Genomic DNA, 24,455 nt, shown 5'->3' on the forward strand with positions numbered 1-24,455 from the left:
CTTTTTGCTCATTGTAACTAGTAAGACCTTAATGCAGAGTATCAAACCTTAAAAAAAAGAAAAAAAAAAAAAAAAGCCAAGCACTGACAAAAATGTATTTGTATACATTTATGCAAAAATGTTTAAAATTTTTTTTTTATCTTTGTTTTTTAAAACAAAGTTTAAAAAAAAGAAAAGAAAAAAATTAAATCCAGAAAACCAAAAAAATAAAAATAAAAATAAAACAACATTGACCTGTGAACAGTGTGAGGTCGACTGTGGCACATGGAAGGGTTTCCCTGATGCCCTGATGCTTCGCATCAGAAGAAAGCATAACTGTTGAGGGTAGATATGGCTGATAGGAGACATGTATTTAATGTGGAACAGAATGACTTTTCATAAGCATGTGTGGTGTTGCATGTTTATGATCTGAACATGAGAGAGGCCAATCCAGGGAAATGAAGTTTTTGAGATCAGGCTGGGCTACATAGCAAGTTCCCTGCCATCCCTAGTCTTTGTAGTAAGATAAAGTCTCAAAAGATGATTCTGATATTTGATTTTATTAAAGTAAACCCATTAAAGCAATTTCTATGGGGATGTTCCTTGAGGGAAGCAACCCTTTTAATAACCTTGACACATTTCTTCTTGAAAGTCAAGCAAGGCTAATACTCATTCATAGCAGAAGTAATAAGAAAAGAAGCAGATTCCTCAGGATGGAGTGGAGAGAATACAGAACTGGAGTCCCATATGGGGTATCACCAGATGATACCAAAAAAAATTAAAAATTTTTAAAATGGACCCAAACAGAAGTTGGAAGACAATTTCATTAGAGCTTTAAAGAGAAACTCCAGGGCAGGCAAACAATAAAGTGCAGCAGCTGCCAGAGGAGGAGAACAGAAAATAGTAGAAAAACAAAACAGCTAAAGGTTTGAATTAAAGCACCATGGAGGTCAGCCACACGGGGGACAGCAGCCAGTGGTTGAAAGAGAAGATGTAGAGCGTGTGATAGCTGGAATAAATATTCCCCACAAAGGACCATATATTTCAATCCATAGTCATCAGGGAGTGGTCGTATGTGAGAAAGGTTAGAATGGTTAGGAGGTGTGATGTTTGTTGTTGGAGGAAGCTGTGTCACTGAGGGTGGGCTTTGGGGTATCAAATACTCAGCTAGGTCTAGAGTCTTTTTCTCTGCCTGTGGGTCAGGATGTAAAGCTCTCAGCTACGGCTCCAGTTCTGTTTCTATCTACTTCCTGCAATGGTGATCATGGACTAAGCCTCTAAAACTGTAATGAAGCCCCCAATTAAATACTTAAAAAAATAAGAGTCGCCTTAGTTGAGGTGTCTTCTGTATGGGAATTTTAATCCTGCAACATGACTGCTCTGGCAAGGAATCATCCAAAGAAATGATCCAGCCAGAATTCAGACATACCCTGGATGACAGTGTGATATTGCTAAACTACAGATACCTCCTTAGTGCACATCTTTAATCCCTAACAGAGTAAAGTTACTTTGTAGAAGAAAGTAGTCATGTTTGAATGTGCCATCTCATTGAGGGGCAGAAAAAGTGATGAATCAGAGAAAGATTTGACAGAGTGAGACAGAGATAGGATACATTCAACTCTCAGGAGAGTGGACAGTAAGAGAGGCTACTTAGGAGAACAGCAAAGGAAAGAGAGAACTTAAAGCAGTGCAGAAAGAGAGGGTGAAAGAAAGGGAGAGGAAGAGGGGGGAGAGAGCTGGAGGGAAGAGAAAGAGGAGGCAGTTTTACTGGGACAGTTTTATAGACACAGGTCGTAGGTGAAGACAGAATGAGTCAGAGAATGAGAATGAGAAAAAGATTGGAACAGATGGTCAGAGTTAGTTGAGGCCAAGTAGAGAAATTTGGTTAGAAGCTGAAAGAAGCCTGTTTGAGTGAGTCAGCTTTGGAGAAGAGTGTTTAAGCCAGAATAACTGAACTGAAGCACCCAGCCAGAGTTCAGAAAAAGGTCAAAAGGGTGAATTTACTCATCAGTAATCTTCCATCTGAGACAACAATTACATCTGGTGAATAAAAGTTACTTTTACAGTCTTCTCACAGCAACAGAAGTAACTAAGACAGAGAAAGAGAAATAAAGCCCAGAGTACCAGAGACTCATACTCATGCTCTATCGAGATCACACGGGAAGTGAGAACAAAGAGAAAGGAGAGATTGTGCCTGTCTGAGCTGGAAAAATGAGCACACCTCTAGGTGGCTTGTAGGGAAAGTACTAGGGGCAAGGAATTCTGGGACAGAAAAGAACATCATCCAGTCAAAGGCACAATTTTTACATCTATCGCTTTAGCCTTGGCTTGAAGTAAGCCTGCTTTCCTACCAATGATCCTTCTTTTCTGAAGGGTAGGGTTTTAGGCAGGTGACTGATTGGCTCCACTGAACTCACACTTATGGGTTGAACAGATTAGAAAGTTAGGTTTTCATCCAGGACAAAAAGTTCATTCCCTTGTCCATAACTAAGTAGTTTCCCTTTAGTGGACCTTTAATGAAGCTGTTGACACATTTCTTTTTAACGACTAATTAATCAAGCTTTTCTTCAGACGCTTCTTTTTCACATGACTGAGTTTCCTCAGTTACCAATTGGAAAAAAAATCTCTATATGGAAAAGGAAGTTATGTAGCAAAACAAGTTTGGGGCAATCTTTCTCCAAACTTTCCTACCTCCAGAGACCTGAGTACCTGTTGATACCCACAAATATTCATGTGACTAAAAATGTAGGCACTGCGCCTCTCTCTGGGAGTGACCTGATCTCCTGGGTTTTCCTCCAGCATTTGATAGTTTTCACAAGCTCCCTGCTCAAGCCTGTAGTATCTCTCAGATGTGCTGACTTTCTTTGGTCAGAAACAGCCTGGAGTCAAATAAATATGGACAACAGCAAGGAGAGCACTTGGACCAATGGAACTGTGCACTGGGCAACTGTGCTCTGCAAAATGAAGGAGATGAGGGAGAGCAGCAGCCATTCGCCAACGCCATTGCTGCAGAGGCATCAGACTCACTGCAGATGCCGTGACATATTCTATAAAAGTGAATGATATGTGTGTATTGTGTAAAGCTGAAGCAAACCACAGTTTTCAGTCCATAGTCAATATGCACAAAGCACATGTTATATTTTGGGCAGTACCTTCTTTTTGGGGGGAAATGGTAGAAGGGGATAAATATTGCCCAATACTAGTGGTCAGATTTGCTACAGAGGATTGGCCTAGGACAGACTGGTCACCCATCTTTTGGGGGACACAGTCACTTGTGTGGTACTGGCCTGTCCCTAGTTTGTCTATCTCCTTCCGTTCCAATTTGTTTCCTTGTGTTTGGGCCAGTTGACCCCAAACGCAAAATCTAAAACCAGCAAGACTTTAAGGAAGCCTAAGTGAGCGAAACCAGATAACCCAGTTCCCAAGAACTGAAAATATATCTGTGCTTTGACATTCTCAGTTATTGGTTTGGGCCTCTGACATAGGTTAGCAGTCACAAACTACGTCCTAGGCATCTTCTGACTGCCTCCACAGAGCCACACTCTCTGCTCTTACCTGACTCTGCACCTCTGACTGCTAACTTCCAGCTAGTTGCATTCTTGGGCTGGTGAAAGGAAGGAGGAAGGCAGAGTTTTTGTTCTTTTTGGGCCCTTCTGTGGTCTGTCCTAATTTGTGGGAATGGGCCCTATCTGTGTCCGGTCTGGAAGCACCCTCTTCACTTGCCTTTCAGAATGATGGTTGTAACAGTGCCTGGAGGATACTAGCCCTGGGTGGAGGAAGAACAGTGTGCTTTGTTCTAAAGGGCTTTTTTTCTACAACAGAATACTGTCTGCTTTCTGCTAGAATTTAAGTTATGAACCACTGGGGTGCCTGGATTTTAGAACACTGCGCATGTTCTCTGCATCTGTAGGCTGGGATTGATTTTCCATTCATGACGGCCATGGTGATGATTTAATTCAAGGTGATATAGAGACAGTCCCATTGTGTAGCTATGACTGGACTGGAACTCACTATTTAGGTAAGCCTGTCTGGTCTTGAACTTGTAACGATTCTTCAGCTTCTGCCTCCTCCTTGTTAGGTTTACCGCTGTGCACCACAATACCTGGCTTAGCTATGGTGATTTAAACACTCCTGATACAAAAATAATTTTCTAAATAATCTGGTTGAAAGAAAAAGAATCGTGTTAGAAAGAGATCAAATGATGTCAGTTACAGGTCAAAGAAATCCTAATAAGGTTTTACAGAACTTGGCTTAATAGAAAGAACGCTGGGCCAAATTAGAAGCCAAGGGCTTGAGCCACAAATTCATCGATTATTGTGTGACCTTGACAAGTCACTTAACCACTCTGAACTTTTGTTTCTAGAAATGTCAAATATGTGTAATAAATGGTGACCTGTTTATCTCATGGGATATTAGGGGGGGCCACTGACAGCCCTGGAAGTGCCTTGCAACCGAGAAGACATACGACGCTTTATCCAGAGCTGTTATGAAGATTGACTTCATTCAATAAATAAACACATATGCTTCCAGAGGGCCCTTAATACATTCCCGCCATTAAAACCACAAGCAGAAATTAGTGATAAGATTCACTGGATAAAGCGGCCAGTGGCTAAATCGAATGATCTGAGGTCGGTTTGATCCACAGGACCTCCATAGTAGAGGGAGAGAATGGGTGCTCTGAAGTTGTCCGCTGACCTCTTCACAGTCCCTGTGGCATAACTGTGAACAAGCACGTACATGTACATGTGTGCTCACATAAACAAGCATTATATAAATCAACAATAAACATGATTTTAAATCTTAAAAAAATCATACATTCAATGTAAAAGTGATGGTACACGGGGCTGAGGCAGGCTCTGCTGCCACACCAGGAAACAGTGATGCCTACATTCCCGATTCTCTCATCTGTAAGATGGGAGAGTAGTAACCCTGGCTCCATGCTGACTGCTTAATTAAGTGGTCATTACCCATTTTAGTGTTCCTAAAATAAAAATTCTTCTCCCTCATTTTTGTTTTTCCTCCCCTATTTGTATATGTAATCCTCAAATGGGCCTGGTTTCTGTAATAGATTCTTGCAAATGCAAAGGCATAATGTATGTAAGCATGAGCCAACTATCTTTGTTGAACTGCTGCACATACTGTTGGAAGGTGGAAGCTCATCACAATCTATATTTCCCCTTTTGGAGACTCCATGTCTTCTGGAGCCGTGTTTGTCTGCTTCTGGTACTTCAGCATGAGATCTGACTCAACTGTATGAGCCAGGCATGGGGAAGCCAGTGACACACACAGCATCTGTCCTCAGGTTTCTGGCACGGAAATCTTTTTGTTTGTATTTAGAATGGTGTCTGCCTATGAAGTTGAAGATCAAGGTCAGCCACTTCCTTGGGAGTCACTTGCCTGTGTGGTATATGGACTGGACTCTGGAAGCTGCCCTGAGCTCAGAATATGCCTGTGCTTTTGACCTGTGGATTAGGACAAGTTCTCTGACTGTTCGACCAGGAGTCTTCCTCTAGAGAATAACCACTGAACTGACATCAGAGTATGGTATGAGCACTAAGTGAATTAATACTTGTACTTGGGCATTGTAAAAAATATTAATATGTTATAATAACCATTGTTTCATAACCAAATGGCACAATTTGTGAACAAATTAATAATGCTTTGTCTGGAGCAAATGGTTCTCAACCTTCCTGAGGCTTTAATACGGTTGTTCTTTTGCGATGGCCCCCAATCACAGAATCATTTTTTGTTGCTACTTCATAGCTGCAATTTTGCTACTGTTATGAATCATAGTGTAAATATCTGCATTTTCCAGTGTCTTAGGTGACCCCTGGAAAAGGGTTGTTTGACCCCCTAAGGGAGTCTACCCAGAGGTTGAGACCTGCTGGTCTAGACAGTAGTGGCAAATTACAGTCTGCTAGCCAAATCGTGCCCTTGCTCTATTTTCCTGATAAAGTTCTACTGAAATACAGCTGTGCTTATGCATTGATTGTTCATGGCTGCTTTTGTGCTACAATGACAAAGTTGAGCAGTTGCAACAGGAACCTTATGGCTGCAAAGCCCCAAATATTTACTAGCTGGCTCTATACAGGAAATCTTCGCTGACGACTGGATAAACAATGGCTGTTAACACATTTTCTCAGAAGAAAGAGTTGGTGGTGGAATTATTTATCTTGGGAAATATGTTTGTTTGCATGCATTTGCTATTTGCATTCCTTCAAGTGACATGTTGCATTCTGCAAAAAAGGAAAACAGACGCCCTCGCAGAGCCCTGGACTCTCTCTGTCCCCATCAGTTCTGCTTAATGAATTAGCATGCATGCGGACAATGCTAGGGAGCCAGTGTCAGCAGAAGAGATGTCCTGCTATTTTCCAGTAGTATTAATGGGTTTGTGCTGCTCCTCTTGTCTCTCTGTGAACTGTCACTTTCAACGGCCACATTTACTTATAAGGGGCTGGTTGGGGTGCGCACAGCCTATGGCTTTGAGGTTTGTTTCTCCTGTGCAGGAAGTCAGCTGAGTTGGAAAAGTCATTGACCTCTCATTGCTGGCTTTATACAGCCCACCAGCTATTATATTTGTAAATGACTAACATACAGTTTGCAGTAGCAACTTCTTTAAAAATATGTATTTGTTTCTACTTTTAAAGTTTATATTTCATCGACTTTCATAAATCGATTTTCATGTAGGTGTGCAATGTACTTTGACCATATTCCCTCCGTAAAGCTTTACCCTCTCCCATCTCAACCTTGCCCCACAGGTGATAGACAATACGTAATATTTCTCTTTGTGGGGCTGATTTATTTCAATTTCATCACACACTGCTTTAGTTTTATTTTTTTTCTAACGGAGTACAGGTAACCTGACTATTTCGTAAGGTCAACAAAAGTGATTCAGTGCAGCAAAGGAGCTTGGTATCCCTGGTCTCCTGGCTTTGTGCTGTGCCTGTGTCTACTGATACTGCTCAGTCCAGGGCTGCAGCTAACCTAAGGAAGCATGAGAGATGGAGCTGCAAAGCCAGATTCACAACTGAGCTGGACATTAGAGATTCAGGTCAATTATGAGAGCCAGCCTGCATTGCTGCTGCATTATATTTAGAAACCTATTTGCATGTATTTGTGACAGTCACAATATGGCATACCAAACTTCTGTACATTTCATGATATAATTGAAAGCAAGCAGCCATTGCATATCTCCTTAATTTACTGTGCCTATCTTTTCATTATTGCTGAGTTGAGGTGAATGACTCAGGGGCTTGATAATAATACAGAATAGGAGGATGTCTTATTATTTTTTTAAAAAAACCCTGAAGATCCTAAAATGGAAAAAGGACTTTTGTCCCATGAAATATTTACGTAACATAAAAGCAGATGCTGATAGTTGGTAACATTTATGGTTACAGTATTGGAAAACTTCAAACAGATTTGTGAATGAATTTTGAATTTGTTTCAAGGGATCCAGCACATAATCATGATAGCCCTTGACAATGAGTATACCAGGTAATGGATACACAAGGGTTCATGATATTATCGTAAGAAGGCGGAGGGTGAAGTAGTCCTAGCACACCATGGATTGTACAGGGTGTCCGTGTTTTCAGTTCTATACATGGTGCTCACTGGGATGGTAACGTTTGCACTGTCAGTGCTCCACACCTCACAATCTCCTATGTCAGTTGTCTGAAAGGTCTGAAGTCGGCTAACATCCACAAAGAGCACTGTTGTATCATTAGTACATCATGAGATAGAACACCTTTCTCTGCTCTTTTTATGCAACCCCGGCTGGTCTGCAACTCATCTGTCGGCTTCTGTCTCCCAGTTGCTTAGATTAGAGGTTTGCACCACCATACGAGGCTGAGGCACATCTTCCTTGGAGGGGTCTTGGCGTATAGACCTTACAGTTAGCATTTTTCAAAGGGGGGGGTCTATAAAGAAAGGGATGGTGATAATTTCTAGTGTTCTGGGAATAGGAAACATATTATGCTAAAATAACCTTTAGCAGAAAATAACACAAAGCTCTTCTTTCCCCTCCATCCTTCTTTTAAAATAAAGGTATTTTATAATTTAATTTATTCTAGGGAAGCAAGGGAATTATAACATGCACAAACAAGCTGAGGTGACTCATCATATTAGCAGGATAAGTCAGCAAATATCGCAGTAGATATCATCTAATAGATGAGAGAATCCCAGAATAGGGAAAAGGCATGTGCTAGAATTCATCATTAAAAGCGAAGCGAGCAGGGATGGATCAGTAGAAAAGCATGCCTGTGATGTAACGCACTCCATGTGTGCAGGGCGCACGCGCTTCTATTCTGTGGGAACCGACCAAGGAGCTTGCCGATTGTTGATGTAGCTCTTCCTCCTTTCCAGCAATGCACTCTGCTATTCCCAGAGTAATGAGAAGCAGCAAGGGTGCGGGCTCTGGGGCTTTATTTGGTACACATTCTGGCTTCACCATTTACCATCTGTGTGACCTTGAGCAAATCACTGCATGTCTCTGTGCCTCCATGTAGACATCTGAAGCATAAATAAAAGCAATGCCTATCGCTGCAGAGAGCTATTGTGAGAAGTAAACGAATAAATATGACTGCGCTGATTAGAATTCTGCTTTTCCCTTGTATGTGTCCTTATTTTGGTGCAGGAAATTGATTGTATCTCCAGGAAAAAGAAAGGTCAAATTCTGATTCCTAGGACCAATATATGTGACTTGATTTGGAAACAGCATCTTTAGAGGTAAAAATGAACGGAAGAGGAGGACATACAACGTCAGGGCAGACCCTAAACACAAAGGCACTTATGCCTGTAAGAGGGATGAGAAAACCATCAGTTATGGAGGAGAGACACAGGGAAGAATGGCATACAAGAGGCAGACACACACTGGGTAGTGAGGTTGCAAGCTACAGGGCACCGAGGGTTACCCCAGATCACCGGAAGTCATACACTTTACCAGGGGTAAGGTAGGAACTGATTCTGCCTTAAAGATTTGGATCCCATCATGGCTCTGCAGATGCTCTGAACTTCCTACCTCCCCAAACCAGGAGAGAATATTGTTTGTTGTTTTAGTGCTTAGTGTATTATCATGTCAACTCTTGGAAGTACATGCATCAGGCAGCTGAGTTCCTATGCTGGTTTCCAAAGGCTCTAAGGCACTTGCTCTCAACCTATGGGTCATGACTCTCTTGAGGGACAAGTAGAATGACCTTTTCACAGGGGTCACATATTAGATATCCTCCATATCAGATATTTGCTTTATTAATCACAACAGTAGCAAAATTACAGTTACGAAGTAGCAACAAACATAATATTTTGGTTGGAGGGTCACCACAACATGAGCAACTGTATTAAATCTTCAGGAAGGTTGAGAAGGACTGATAGAAGGCCAAACCAGATTCCTTACCACGTGGCTTTTCAGTCTACACTTGTGAACTTCTGTGTATTTGCCTACAGACTTTTGGTGTTGTCTTAAGGGTTCCAGTGAATAATCATAATAGCTCCTGACAATGCACACAGGTAATGCACACACAAGGGGTCATGAGATTAGCACGAAAAGGCAGAAGGTGAAGAAGTCCTAGTACAGGACCATGGGTTCCATGGGGTGTCCATACTTTTCAGTTTGAATTCAATACGTGAAGCTCACTGGGATGGCCAAACTTACACTCTCAGTGTCCCACAAAAAATGTCACCTACAAAGAGAACATTGGTGAGTTGTCTCTATTAGGTTGGTCTATGGAATGCCTGGGAGGCAGTCTTGGTTGTTAATTAGTTGACCCGGCTCAGCAAAAGTGCTGCCATCTTACGGTCCCGGTCTGAATTGTGTCTGAGCAAGGAAATCTGTGGAAGAGTAAGGAAGCAGGGATGTGTTTGCTTCCTCTTGGCTCTTGGCTGCTGATGCTCCTGCACTGGCTTCCTCAAAACAGTCATCTGTAACTTGGAGCCAGTTTGGGCCAGATAAACCTTTTCTTCCCTACTTTGCTTTCTGTCAGGACATTTCTTCATAACAACAGAAATAAAACTACAAAAGCCACTTTTTTTCTTGCCTTCAGGGGAATAGATTGGGTTGGGAAGGTGGACAGTACCACCTTTAACCCACCTCTAACGTTTCACCGGTTTAACAACTCAGGGCCGTGCTATTGATACAGAAGCCACTTAGTATAAAAGGGAGGCTTAAACCTAAATTCATTATGGTAACATTAAAGAGAAAAATCCATTTTTTTCAGTCATCTTAGTTTCATTTAAGCTCCCAGAAGCCACTGTTGACTAGTAGTTACCACGTAGGTGTGCATAGACTGAGGATATTTCCATGATTGTGTCAAGTGCTCTTGGATAGTGCTGGGTGATAATTCTTATTGGAACAAGATTTACTTGGGACACAAGTAAAACCAGCAGATACGGTGTGTGGAAGGAATGAAGTGCCACACTCTTAAATTACAGACACATCTTTATCATTTAGCCTGGGAAGAAGAAAACATGCCTGTGGTGGAACCAGTGCTTTGATTGCTGCTCACAAAGAGGGGCTTACTTTTGAATGATCTATAGTTTTCCTTTTTAAAATGATCTATTCTTGCCTTATGTAAATTGCATGAATCATATATATTTTATACAATTATTTTAAGTTGCAAATCAATATGAGCAAAAATTAGGCTCTATCTAAGTCCAAGCATCAGTTGGAGATGCTTTCACCTGCTTGCTGCCCTTTGACCTTGCAGATACATACTCCTGGCATAGAACTGGTTAATATTTCAGTCTCTTTGCACCGTGAAGGAGGTGAACATTGCAGAGCCACAAATGCGATCAAGAAATCCACTCCAGTCTCTCTCCTCCTCCTCAGATCTCATCATACAGATGAATAAATTGCTATAAAAATACCCAAAATAAAACTAAAAACAATGACTGAATCATTTTTTTTAATCTCATGCACTGTGTGTTCAGGTAGCAAGAAATTTAATTCCAGTTGGACCAGTCTCCTGTGATTTTTTTCCCTTTCATCTAAGATATTTTTAATGCTCAGAGGCATTATAATGGAAAAGCATGTATTTGTGCCTGGTTTATACCCATCATCCTTACCATTACAACAAGACAAAAGCATTAAAGTAAAATTAATCATGTCAGGAGATTTTAGCAAAAACAAGTGAGCCCATGCATAAAGCATCGCTTTGTCTAGTGTGAAGTCACGCTCTGATTAAAAACATATAATGGAAGGGAAAGTGATACATCATTGCCTTAGCAGTAGGCTTTCTGAAAGTGCTTTAGCCGTTCTCAACACAGAAATGTGGCGTCGTTTCTGTCTTTGAAGCTCACAATGGTTTTCATTCTAGTTAAATAACTGGAACTCAATCTTAATTTTCTTCTTTAATAAATTAAGACTTTAATGACTAGACAAGGATTAAGAATTAGAATGTCTGGCGAGGAAGAGTATTCTGCCTCGTTTGTGAGGTGTAGATATAAGAACGTGTCTGCCCCTCCTTTATGCCATCTAAGTCCAGTCTTCACACATCTGTTCCATATGCAAACATCATGCATTACCATAGATGCAAATTACATAGACATGCACGTTCACAACTCTCGTGGCGTCACAGCAGTTTGTGTTGTTAAACCATTTAGTGAGTGGAGGTGTGGCGGCAGAGTGACCATGCACTTCCCAGAGCAGAAGTCAGTTTGCCTTTGATGCAGCAAACCTCAAAGGCATAACAAATACATGTGATACAGATACCAATGGCCTCACCCTAGGCTCATCCCATGGACTAGAGAAGCAACAGTATCCATCCCCCATGCATTTTGCTTTCATTACTTCTCACCGTGTAGCCCAGGCTGTCTTGGGATATGGGCAATTCTCCCGCCTTAGCCTCCCAAGTGAATTAAAGACATGACGCTCTGTTTGGCCCTTCTACTTTAAAAAAAAAATTCAGATGTTCACATACAATATTCATTTATCATCAAAGCCAATCCTTTTATTATTCTTGGTGGTTATTGTGAAAGCTGTTTTATTTACAGGATCTCACTTTGTAGCCCAGACTTGTTCTAGCCTAAGTCACAAACTATCTTTATGCTTCTGCCCATAGAGTGCTTGGGTTACCAGTGTGTACCACCATTCATGGATCCTCTTTTGTTTAAATAAGAATTCCCCAATTCTATAAGAATTGAGTATATCTGTGTAATTTGTATCTACAGTTTAGATTTGTGTGAGTATAGCGTAGAGGCACATTGGACACAATAAATAGTAAAAATAGGGACAGTGTATTAACTCAACCACATTTAAATTATTTGAAGAATCTGAATATCTGAAAAGCTATGTCCGAAAGCATTATAATATAAAAATATTTGGAATATACTTCTAAGTGTTTTCTTTACCAGAGAGGCATCTAATTTGAGGGCAGTTAGCATCAGACCTGATGAAAGTTGTTCTGAGCCAGAAGATACAGAAAGAGCAGCAGACAGCTATTTACCTTTATTAACATATCCTCTTTCAATAAGTGTGAGTATTTTGCATGTTGCAAGAGTGAGCCCAATATATGCAGAATACGAGCTGCCGTGTTGCATTGATTTGGGTTTAAAGACTTCCTCTAAGGTTCATATTCAAAGTTAATCCTCACTGTGGTACACAGTGGGGTTGGGATAAGCCTATGAGAGAGGAAACTCCATGGCACTCTACTGAGGATGAAGGGGCCAGAGCACATTTGTGATGCCTGTGTTGCTTTGGGACTTTGCCAGGAAGAAGTCCCCTGGCAAGGTTGATCTTTTGACCTTGGGCAATCACTGTGAGCTATAGTCGATCTCTTTAGGACTTACCCAGTTTCTAGTATTGAGTTATTTGCAGTAATAAAGTAAAATAAAATAGAATAAGACGGGGCATTAAATATTGCAGGTATGTCCCAGGCGCGCACGTGCATAGCGCATGCAAAGCACTGTGTTTGTTGTCTAGCACTCAGAACAAGTGAACATCACAAAAACAACAAAAGAACAACACCCAACAACAAATGAGATAAAAGTTGAGTAGTGGGGAGTTGTGAAAGGTGACACTGATTGTCAGTTTGACAAGCTCTAGAATCTTCTAGGAGAAAAGGCTCTGGGAGCACCTATGAGAGAGAATCTTGATTACATGAACTGGGCTGAAAAGACCGCCCTACGTGTGCTCAGGGCCATCCCTGGGCTTTGAACTTGGACCACGTACAAAGGAGTCCATCAAGGTGTGTGCTCATCACATTCTGCTTCCTGAGTGTGGATTCAGTGGAAGCTAGCGTGGCTAAAACAGGATGTAGAAGACATAAAATTAATAAACAAATATTTTGATACTTCTTCTGACACCTTGGCAACACAGTCCTTGATGTACATTGGAGTTAGGTGTGCCCTTATAATTAGGTGAGGGGGGATGTACGATGCTTTAACGAGAAGCCTTAAGAATCAATTTCTAGCAATCTGAGCATAAGAACAGGATGTAGAACAAACCCCCACTTAACCTGTCATACATATGTACATATCTTGATACAATGTTGAGGTTATTATGAACGTTTAATTGACAGATGCAGGTGTAGATCCCAAGGGGTCCCCCTAGCCAATGATGAGGGAGTTCCTATGGGATGGAGGAAAGAAGGAGGTATTTGCTGGGGTACAGCAAGACTACTTGCTGACATCTGTTCCTTGTTGGAAGGCTAATCGGTTGTTAGTGAGCCTCCAGCATTAAGGCAGAGCTTGGAAAACACACTGTTGGTCACATTTGTTGGCTGCTGTCAGCTGCATTTGATAAGCTTGTTTTAAAAAAAGATCTCAGGAAATAACTTTCTCATTTCTAAATGGAACCAAATGGAAACAGAACGGAAAGCTCTGTCTTTGTCTGTCTGTATGTATATGTGTGTCTGTCTGTCTGTCTCTGTCCCAATCCTACTCCTGTGTGTATGTTTGTATGTGTGCATGTGTGTGTCTCTCTGTGTGTTCATGAACACAACTTTGAATGTCTCCTATCTGGCAAAAGATGAAACTGGGAATTTTAACCAAATGTGTAAACTAAAGTTTGATTCACGATAAACACAAATTAAAACTCTCTTTTTCCACCGTAATTTTATTGAGTTTGGTTGTTAGAGAAAAAAATGTCAGGTAAGGGGATTGGAGAGATGGCTCGGGAGGTACAGGTGCTTGCTGTGAGCTGAGATTGGTCACTGGAACCCACCCTGAAAGGACAGAACTAAGTCCCAAGCTTGTCTTCTGACCACACATGTGCTGTACCATAAATACACCATAGTCTTGCTCCCAACACATGCAAACACACAAATACAATAGTAATAAATAAATAAATAAATAAAAATTTAAAAAGAAAATTTCAATTAAGAATGAGACACCCAGTGAATTATACTCAAGAAACAGAGTGAAAAAGAAAAACAAAAAAATTACCAAGCGAGCATTAGAAGGTAGGTGTGCATACACTCATGTATGTCTGTGTGAAAAGATAGTAAACAGAGGCAAACAAAAGAAAGAAAAAGTAATCTTAAAATATATAAGAAAATCAAAGTGGACATTGTTGTAAGTCATGCATGGGATGGTAACATATGACAGCAACTGTCATTTTCTAAAGCTTTAAATTCCAACATACTTCAAGGAAGCTGCTATGAATTAAATAATTAAACCCCGAATACCCCCCATTTATTTATCTATTTTAAAGAAAGGGTCTTCGTACATAGTCCAGCTGTCCTGAACTCGCTATGTAGACCTGGCTGGCCTTGAACTCAGAGAGATTTGTTGAGGTTTGATCTATTGCTATGCACTGTAATGCATTCTAGGCCTGTAAATAAATTCTCTTGGTTCCCAGCTTTTGTTGTGCAGACCTTGTTCCTTAAATTAAAACGATTGGTTAAATAGCCATGCCTACAGCCAGTTACTAGAGGTATTAGAGGTCAGAGATTTTTGTTTTGTTTTGTTGTTGCTTTTTTGTTCTTTGTTTTTTGGTTTTTTGTTTGTTTTTTTTTGTTTGTTTGTTTTGTTTGTTTTTTTGCTTTGTTTTGGAGTTATCTGGCTGAGCTCTGGAGAAGGGGGAGAATGAGGAGAGAAGAAAAGGCAGGAGCCATGAGAGGAGATGGGCATGAGCACATGACCTGGAGAAACAGCAAGTGTTTGGGGAACACTGAGGAGATAGCCATCCAGCACTTAGAGAAGTAGATTAGGGGTTGTCAAGGTCAAATAAAAGTAACCAGTGTTGGAGTCTCATTTATTTGTAAACTAATTGTGGATGCACTTAAACTGGTTGTAGTACAGGATTCACCTGTCTCTGCCTCCCAAGTACTGGGATTAAAGGTATGCACCACTATGCCTCATTCCCTAATTATTTATTAATGCTAAATGTACCTAGGAAATTATTTTGATCCCCCATAATGCACATGCCTCAGCCTCACTTCAGGTATGACCAAGGAGGGGAATGAAAAATTGTCTCCGTGGAGTTGAGCCTGTGGCTACATAGAACAAAGGGATGGAAGCTAGGCTGAAGGGCCCCAACCATTAGAACAGAGCCCTTCCTCAACACATCCCCTTCACAATCTCTATTTGTCTCTTTGCTTTGGGTCCAGATGAAGAAAAATCTCAAATAAGCTAGATGGTTGAGATGACGCACCATTGCCCAGAGCTCCCCACATGAGGAGACCGGAGGATGGTGGCGCTGCACCCTTTGGGGAAGGGACTTGGCTACTCTGAGCGTAACTTGAGGAGCACAAGTACATACGTAAAAGAAAGATACAAAGGTAGCAATGCCTGGTCCATCCAATGCTCTATGAGGATGGCAGTGGCTTCACAGGAAGTGTCCTCATGTGATGGAGTCCAACCGACAACTCCATCTCTGCTCCAGCACAGGTCTGGGTACCATATTCTTCCCTATGTGTGTGTCTGGAGTCCATATGCTTTGACCCCTAAATGTCCCTGTGGAGCAGAGGCTCAGAGACAACATGTGTTCAATGTGTGGTTTGGGGGAAAAACTGATGGTTTCTTTTGTTTTTAGTCTCTAAAATATTAGTCCTTTATTGCCAGCCCACGTGAGAGATATTCAGACTCTTCATGGAATCAGTTATAGTATGTCTTAGTTCCCAAACCTTTGTGAGCATAAGAGTCAACCTTCTAATTTTTTCTACATGGTTATGAAAGAATATAAGTTGGGCTGGAGGGATGACCCAGTGTTTAAGAGTGCTGGGTATTCTTCCAAAAGACCTGGGTTTGATTCCCAGAACATATACAAATTCTCACCTCTGCATCTCTACTCCCAGGGGATCCAATGCTCTCTTCTGATATCCATGAGCACCAGGCACACACATAGTACACAGATATGTACGCAGGCAAAACAGTCATATACACAAAACACTGGTTTTTAAATTTAAAGACTATGAATTAAACTGAACTAGGATAAAATTGATTGAGAACAACTCCAGTCTACACATTTAACTTTGAGATTTATTTGAATAGTTTGATTCCAGAAAGAATCCTGTGATGTGAATATAATTACTTTCAATTTGCAAATGAGAAAAAAGGGATCAGAGAGTAAGAAACTCATGTTACAGGCAACAGATATCTGAAAATATGGTTCTGCTTAGATCTACCTGTCTCTACAAGTATTAGTTAGTGTGTATGTATGTGTGCACATGTATGAGTATCCACATGTGTATGCATAGCTTCCAAGATACAGATAAATTGCATCAAATTATAACTTGCCAGAAATCATGTGTGTAAAGCCTTTGGTTCACACATCAGAATATGTCATTTACTCCTTAAACTTAGATTATATTCTTGGCCACTAAGCATCAGTCGCTTTGGTCCATTTAACCTGTTCTATTTTATAAACCTGTTACTATGCCAGGAAAACCGGATCATGTAGATTTTCATGGCTACAGTGGGTCAGCACAGATTAAATCTCATGTGCTTGGACTTGGGTGACTAATAGCACTTTGCGGTCAGATGCACTGACATATCATGGTTTGATGGAGACCCAGAGGCTACTGTTCTCATTTCTGCTCTGCAGTGAAAATGTGGCTCAGTGCATGGCACCTCTTCTTTACATGTGACGTGGAGTCTGCCATAGACGCTGTGGCTGGATTCTGCTGAGCACGTTAGCCAGGCTGTTCCTATGTCCTCAGCTCGCTCTGAGTTCAGCCATGCACCTTCTTTTCCAAATGGTATGCATGTGAGTGTATGTACGGGTGGAGATGTGTGTTTGTGCTGGAACACATCTGTGTGTATTGATGAGCGTTCACATACATGTTCATATGTTCACATGAGGCAGCTAGAGATCAACCTTGGGTGCCTTTCCTCCTGTCTACCTCTCGTTTGGAAGCAGGATATCTCACTGGGATTTGGGCTTTACCCAGGGTTAGGCTGGCAAGTCTGTGAGTCACAGGCACCCTCCTCTCTTGGTGCTGACATTACCATGATTGTCACTTGTGCATCTTTTTCTGTCTTGTGTTGAGACAGAGCTCTGGTCTTTCTGGCCACAGAGCGAGCGCTGTACTGACAAAGCCATCTTCCCAGCCCCAGAATCATTTTCTTGAAAGACCCTTGGACTGAGTTTTAACTATTTGAGCTATCTTCCTTCTCATCTCTGCCTGATCGTCTCCTGCCTTAAGTTCTCAGCTCAAATGCCTCTTTCTTGGTGATATCACAACTCCTACACTGTACCATATCCCTCCATTCTGAGGTTTTCTATATTATCATTCTTCTAGGATGCTGTCATGCCTTGGTATGATACACTGATACTGTGGTTAATGCTGGTTTTGGGCACAAAAGTCCAAACTGGGTAAGGGCAAGCTAATCTCTGTTTCAGCTCATATAACAGAGGAGTTGTCGATTATATTTGGTAAGGGAATAAAGTTGGTTGGCTGAGAACTTCAGTAAGTCAGTGCTTATATTGTTCCCACACTCTCTAGATAGTTTACCTACAAATGATACAGACCATCGAAGGAGCCTAATGAGTTATACCTCCAAGCCACACTCAATAGCAAATCCCAGAGCCCATGTGTGAAGAAGGCGTTGGAATTATTTGTACACATGCTACTCTCTGGAGAAAAAGCAATTACTATATTTAAGGGAAGTAAAAGCTGGAAATAAGCAACAGAAAGTCTACTGGCTTTTCGAAGCATCCAGCTCCCCTGAAACACAGGCTTGGGAGTGGCCGCCACACATACATTTTTTATAAAAATCCATGAAAAATCCACTAAAGCATTGGTGTGTGAATCTTCAGCAGTAAATAATTCAAGATATATAGCAATGTGCAGCCATGTATTTCAAATTAGAATGAGCTCATTGAAGGTAAAATTAGGTGGCAACATATTTAAAGAGCCAAGGCATAATTCTACCTATTTTTATTTTTTGCCGAAAGCCATGGGAACAATTGTTTCATGAACTGGAATTTCAAGCTTTGAGACAATTGTCACACCATGATATAACTTATTTAGATCACCGTGTTTTCAGTAGCCTCTCAATCAAAAATCTAGAAGGGTATACCCAAGTAACGAGTTTGTGCCCATCTCTCCCTGCGCAGCTGAACAGCCAACGGCCTTGCACAGGCAAGGCACACACCCTTCCAGAGAAGAAACTAGTTCAAATATCTTAATTCTTGAACCAGCCTGGATAACTTCTTGATGTGACATGCTTCTTAGCTAAGCTTTCAGGTCTGTCTCATACTGCCTGTACCAAGCTGAGATGCTCCTGAAGCTTCCAGGGCCTGTTGGTGTCAAAATGCTCTCTGGTATTCTGAGGCATTCCTCTTACCAAAATGCTCTCTGGTATTCTGAGGCATTCTTCTTACCAAAATGCTCTCTGGTATTCTGAGGTATTCCTCTTACCAAAATGCTCTCTGGTATTCTGAGGTATTCCTCTTACCAAAATGCTCTCTGGTATTCTGAGGTATTCCTCTTACCAAAATGCTCTCTGGTATTCTGAGGCATTCTTCTTACCAAAATGCTCTCTGGTATTCTGAGGTATTCCTCTTACCAAAATGCTCTCTGGTATTCTGAGGCATTCCTCTTACCAAAATGTTTTGCCTTTACTTGTTCACCTAGTTAACTCTTGTAAGTTTTCTCCAAATTAAGGGTCACTTTGAGAGAGCTTCTATAACACCCCTCTTTAGGTGAGCACCCCCAATTTGTATCCCCACAGTAGCCTGCTGTTTGCTAGTTCACTCTGTAGCTCACTCTATGTTGTAGTCATTGCCATTCATTTGCTGCTTACAGAAAGCTAGGCATGTGTGTATACGTGTGCTTGTGTGTGTGTGTGTGTGTGTGTGTGTGTGTGTGTGTGTGTGTGTGAAAGCAGAAGTGGCTGTTTGGAGGAGGGCAGAATCCAGCAAGAACAGGAGGAACACAGGAGGGAAGAGGGGTGGGGGTGGGGGAGATGAACAGAAGCAAAGTAAACTGGGATGTATGTATGACAGTACTGTAATAAAACCCTCTGCTTAGGGCTGGAGAGAAGGCTCAATGGTCATGAGCACTGGCTGTTCTGAGATCTTGAGTTCAATTCCCAGCAACATCCTGCCCCACAACCACATCTGGTGCCCTCTTCCGGCATGCAGGTGTACAAGCAGATAGAGCACTGGAACATTTCAAAAATAAAATAAATAAATAAATAAAATGATATTTAAAACTCTGTTTCTTTGAATGCTAAGTAAAACTTAGCCTAAAAAAATGTAAAAATTATAAAACAAAGCGACAAGCTCAGCTCATTTATTTCCATCCTAAGGTCACCACAGGGGACCTATTCACTGCTGCAAGCATAAGTCTATGTTCAGAGAAAGAAGAACACACACACACACACACACACACACACACACACACACACATTTTGCTTCTGGGAAGTGCCTTGACCTCTTAGCAAAGAAATGCTCCTGTGAGAATAGGACTGAAATCCCCAACTTTTCAACACTGTTCTCTGGAAGAAGATAGTCCAGGGTCTTCTGAATGTGAGCGTTAGGAAAACTTGAGTGTGTACCAAGAACTCTGTTACAAAGAACACACAGAGGCTAAGGGAGTTAACTGGTTTGATCTTTGTGCCAAAGACTGGGGGCTTTCAGGGCAGATCTGCTTTTCTACCTCAGCCATTAGAGTATTCATGACCCCCTACTGCTTTTTAAGAAAATAAGAATAAAATTGGGGGTGCGCGAGGCGCTGGAGAGATGGCTCAGCAGTTAAGAGCACTGACTGCTCTTTCAGAGGTCCCCGAGTTTCAATTCCCAGAAACCACATGGTGGCTCACAACCATCTGTAATGGGATCTGACAGTGTACTCGCATACTTAAAATAAATAATTCTTTTAAAAAAGAATAAAATAAAAAACTGTGCTAAGGACTAAGAAAGTACTCTGGAAAATAAAAATGAATAAAAGTGCATCTCAATTTACCGTTTCTGAAACAGATTTATTTACTCTATGTGTATGTTTTGCCTGCATGTATGTCGTCTGTTCACTGAATGCCTGTCTGGTGCCCACGGAGGTCGAACGAATGTGCCAGATCCTCTGTAAGTAGAACAATAACAAAGTGAACCCTGCTGTAGGCACTGGGAATTGAAACTATGTCCTCTGGAAGATTAGCCTTTTTGGTGGATCAAGTTTCTACTCTTCTATTAACTGATTGATTTTGTAACGGCGGCATCTGAACTTAGGAGCATATGCATTCTAGGCAAGTGCTCTATCACTGGAAAACATCCACAATGCTTGAAGTTTTATTTCAGTGTTATACGGATGCTCTTTCCCTCCTGTAGCTCACCTGTACTCTGCAGCTTATTATTTCTTAGGTAATGATCCCTAAGTCCTTTCTCTTCCTCTTTGTTGTATAATGTATGCAAATGAAGTAGCTCCCATAAGGCAATGTGTGTGACTGCCTAGGTAGCTGTCTCTTCTGAAGGGGGACCTGTCTCCAAGACAGAGAAATTCTCCAGCTTAGTGGGAAAAATACTCCAAGGCTCAGAGACTAGCTAACTCCAGGAGCTTAGTGGCTAATTCATTAGTCTGCATGAGGACAGTCTTTGTATGAACAAGCAGACCTGAGCTAGGAGACTGAGGAGACTGTTACTCATCCTGAACTGACATCCTGCCCTCTCTGAAAACTAGCTTAGTACTTCTAGGTAAAAAAAAAAAAAAAAAAAAAAAAAAAAAAAAAAAAAAAACCACAATGGAACATTCTAGAATCCCTATTATTTGGGGGAGAATTTGAATATCTTTGTTTACTAATGGGAGACTTTTGTTTTTCATTTATAATTTTTTGTCTCAAATAACATGGAACCCCATGATGGCTATGACTCCCCCGCCCAACCCCAGATTTGGATAAATTTCAAATTTAGTTTAGCAAATACAAACCAACAGAAATCATTCATGTGAAATTCGCATCATTTCTTTAACAAATGTAAAAACGATGCTGTCACTTGGGGCTACAGTATCCCAGCTTTGCAGGAAATAAAGTATACCTATAATACACAAATCCCAGAGAAATAAAGACTATTAGGAAAGCACATTTTCATCCAGAGCTCTGAGTGTGCCTCCAGATAAGAGGAAGGTCCAAGACTGTAAGCACGTTCTTACTGTAGGAACTCATTTATGTCACTACATGTGCATTTTATCTCCTTCCAGACGAGTTTTGTGTCATTAGATGACCATCCAACATTTATACTCCATCTGTAAATTATTCCATCTCACATAGGAAAACCACGGAAAATAAGTTTTCTACTCTGGAGGAGCAGAATGAAGAATTCTTTTCTGCTCTTTGAATGGAGAAATCGTAGAGATTGACATACGTGCAGCATGAAAACACAATTCCTGTGCTCACACTGGTAGTTGCGATGGCTGCAGTGGTTGCATTTGCAACTTACTGAGTACATGCTGCATGATGTGTGGGTATAATGCTATTGTAGAACACTCAAGGGATTGACAAGTAAGGCAGCCACCCAACATGTTTGTAGGACGTGGTCAGAGTGAGAGATCTGTGTTGACGTCCAGAGTAGAAGCTTTAGAGCCATGAGACACTTGCGGGCAATATGAAAGTTTCCTCTTTCAAGTTGACTGTGTGCTACAGCCTGTGACGTAATTTAAAGAACCTCTTTCGTGTCCCAAACTGCCTCAATTTGGGCAAGAAACCTGGTATTGTATCTCTGAGCATGACTTAAAATGAAGAGAGGGGTTTGATGAAGTGGATAAAGGTTCTTGCTGCCAAGTCTGATGCCCTGTCTGATCTCCAGCACCTACTTGGTGAGGGGAGAAAACAGATTCCTCGAAGCTGCCCACTGACCTCCCTCGGCGCATGGTGGCACCTCGCTCCACACACCACTAACAAACAAACAAACCAAGAAGGAAATGTAAAAATCATCAAACATGGCCTTCCGGAGAAGTTGTTTGTGATCCTTCTCTCTGGCCTGGAGGGTCTCAAATAAATCCCCAATTGGGTGTAGTGTGGAGTATTTAGGAAAGCAGGTGGGTTTGTCAATAACTGTCTTTTATTAGTGGAGTCTACAATCATGGTGTCTCCTGTGTTCTTTTTATGATTTTTCTCTCTGGAAATCTCTTCACCCCTTTCCCATCTATCCTTTGAGTTAGCACGACATCTGTACAGGAGTTCAGTCAACCAGGTGCTGTCAAAACACGGCTTCTCTTGTTTTTACTTTGGCTTTAGTTTCTAACCCGCCTTCAAAATACAGCTGGCTTTAAAAGACATTCTTACTAAGATGTCTAAACAACGGTAGGATGCTATTTCACCCAAAGAGAATCCAAGGCATTTTCAAGGCCCCATCAATGTTTTTTTTCTTCCTCCTCTCCTGCTTAATCTTGCTGTTTCTCGCCAGCCACCTCCCTACTTCGACCACACTACACTGGTGTCCAGGGAGCCTTCTTGAGCCTGGGCCATGCTACTGCAGGTTTTGCGGGGTGTAGGCCAGCTCCTAAGGGTATTGTTTCAGCCTCTCCTTCCATGTTTTCTCTCCTCGTCTGCTCTTAAGGGAGAAGCTCCACTGCTTCTATTAGTTTAAGGGGCTTTCAGGAGGAGCCATGGAAATGCTTTTACAAGAACAATCTGCTAAAACACACAAATGCTTTAAAGATGTACACACAAAGAAGTTAACGTTCACTTCTGTTGGTTTTAAATGTATGGCTTTGATTCATGGATCAAAATTGCTCATTTATTATTTTATCTATACAGCTCCGGGCAATTTTGACAGTTAAAATTTAGTTTTATTGACCAGTGCAGCCACTGTGCCCACAAGGGGACTAGTGTGAGCAGCCTACTGCTCTCAGGAAACGATGATTTTTGATTCCATGACTGCTTCAGATCAGGAATCATAACCGATACAACAATACGTTCCAAATCTCAGTGCCCAAGGCAAGAGTTCTGCTGTAAAACACAATCACCCTTTAAGAGGAGAAGAGAGTCTTGGCTGGACGTTTGCAAGTACAGTGTAATGCAGCTGAGGGAAGCCATGAATACGTCTGCCCATCAGACTCTGGAGCAGTCTAAGGAGGCCTCTGCTGGAAACACCTGGTCTTCTAGACTAAAGGTGGGTGAGGACGCTTAAAGGGCAAACTGATGCTGGTAACAGAAACGACAACTAACTGACCTGACATTTTGATGCAGGAAAACTTAGTAGTGTCACCAAACAGCCTTTCAGTTTTGTGTCACTGACAACAAAAATCTACAACTGAAACACTTCAGATTTCTGTTCCCTGAGCCCTCCCCAATCCATTCAGACACACACAGAAGTGCAAAACAGACCAGTTTTAATTCCGGCCCGTTCGTCTACCCCGGAAATGCTAATTTAGTCTATTACTTTAAATCTCCCACCATACATAAACAAACCTCCAAAGGGTAGCGGATCGATACAGTGTCTGATTTGATTTAACTGTGTTTTTTAATTCATCAAGACAACTTCCAACCTGAAATAAACAGTCAAGGAAATAAGTAAGTGCACTCACTTGTGAGTATTTTCCACGTCTTCTTTTCGTCATCATAATACTGAACCAGGTTGCTGGGGAGTCGGTCTGGTCCGGGAGGCAACCCTCCAACCAACAGCAGCATTTTCTTGTTAGAGCGAATTCTTCACCCAAAACAAAAGAGGAGAGGAAGAACCTCGTTATCAGAGTCCTTTAGATGGTAACGAAATCATAACCGTCAAATACCGTTTCTTGCTCGCACGTTTCTGTTTCCTTTTTCCCCTTCCTTTCCCATTCATAGCTCAACCATTCTTTTTGAACCAGGGAGAAAAATGATCAGAAGAGCTTCATATCCCTATACTCATGGAATAATAAGCTTCCTTTATGCAATTTGTTAGAGGTTCATTCTAGAACGACCTTTCCCTTATATTAGCCCTTTAAATCATCACTCGTTACGGCTGAGTACCCATGAGATGCTCTAAAGTTGTACTCGGGCTAAGCATTCAAGTTGCATGTCAAAAAATGTATTAGTCAAAATCATTATTATAACCCATTCTCCACTCAAAGAACCTTGAAAAAAAAAATAAGGTTATGCAGAGAGTTTGGGAGTCTACCCTTTAA

General features: G+C 41.4%; 1 protein-coding gene across 1 annotated transcript in view; it reads right to left on the minus strand.

The window, feature by feature from the left end:
* KLHL14 (kelch like family member 14) overlaps positions 1-24,455 on the minus strand; it is a gene marked incomplete at its 3' end in the record, with an annotated part of 103,572 nt that overhangs the window by 48,420 nt on the left and 30,697 nt on the right. Inside the window, exon 3 of the mRNA XM_080919781.1 lies at positions 23,877-23,998. Within this exon, the coding sequence (XP_080775907.1) occupies positions 23,877-23,998 (122 nt within the window). The remainder of the gene's footprint in view (positions 1-23,876; positions 23,999-24,455) is intronic.

The sequence above is a fragment of the Micromys minutus genome, assembly GCF_963924665.1.
Source record: "Micromys minutus genome assembly, chromosome: 8".
Lineage (NCBI taxonomy): Eukaryota > Metazoa > Chordata > Mammalia > Rodentia > Muridae > Micromys > Micromys minutus.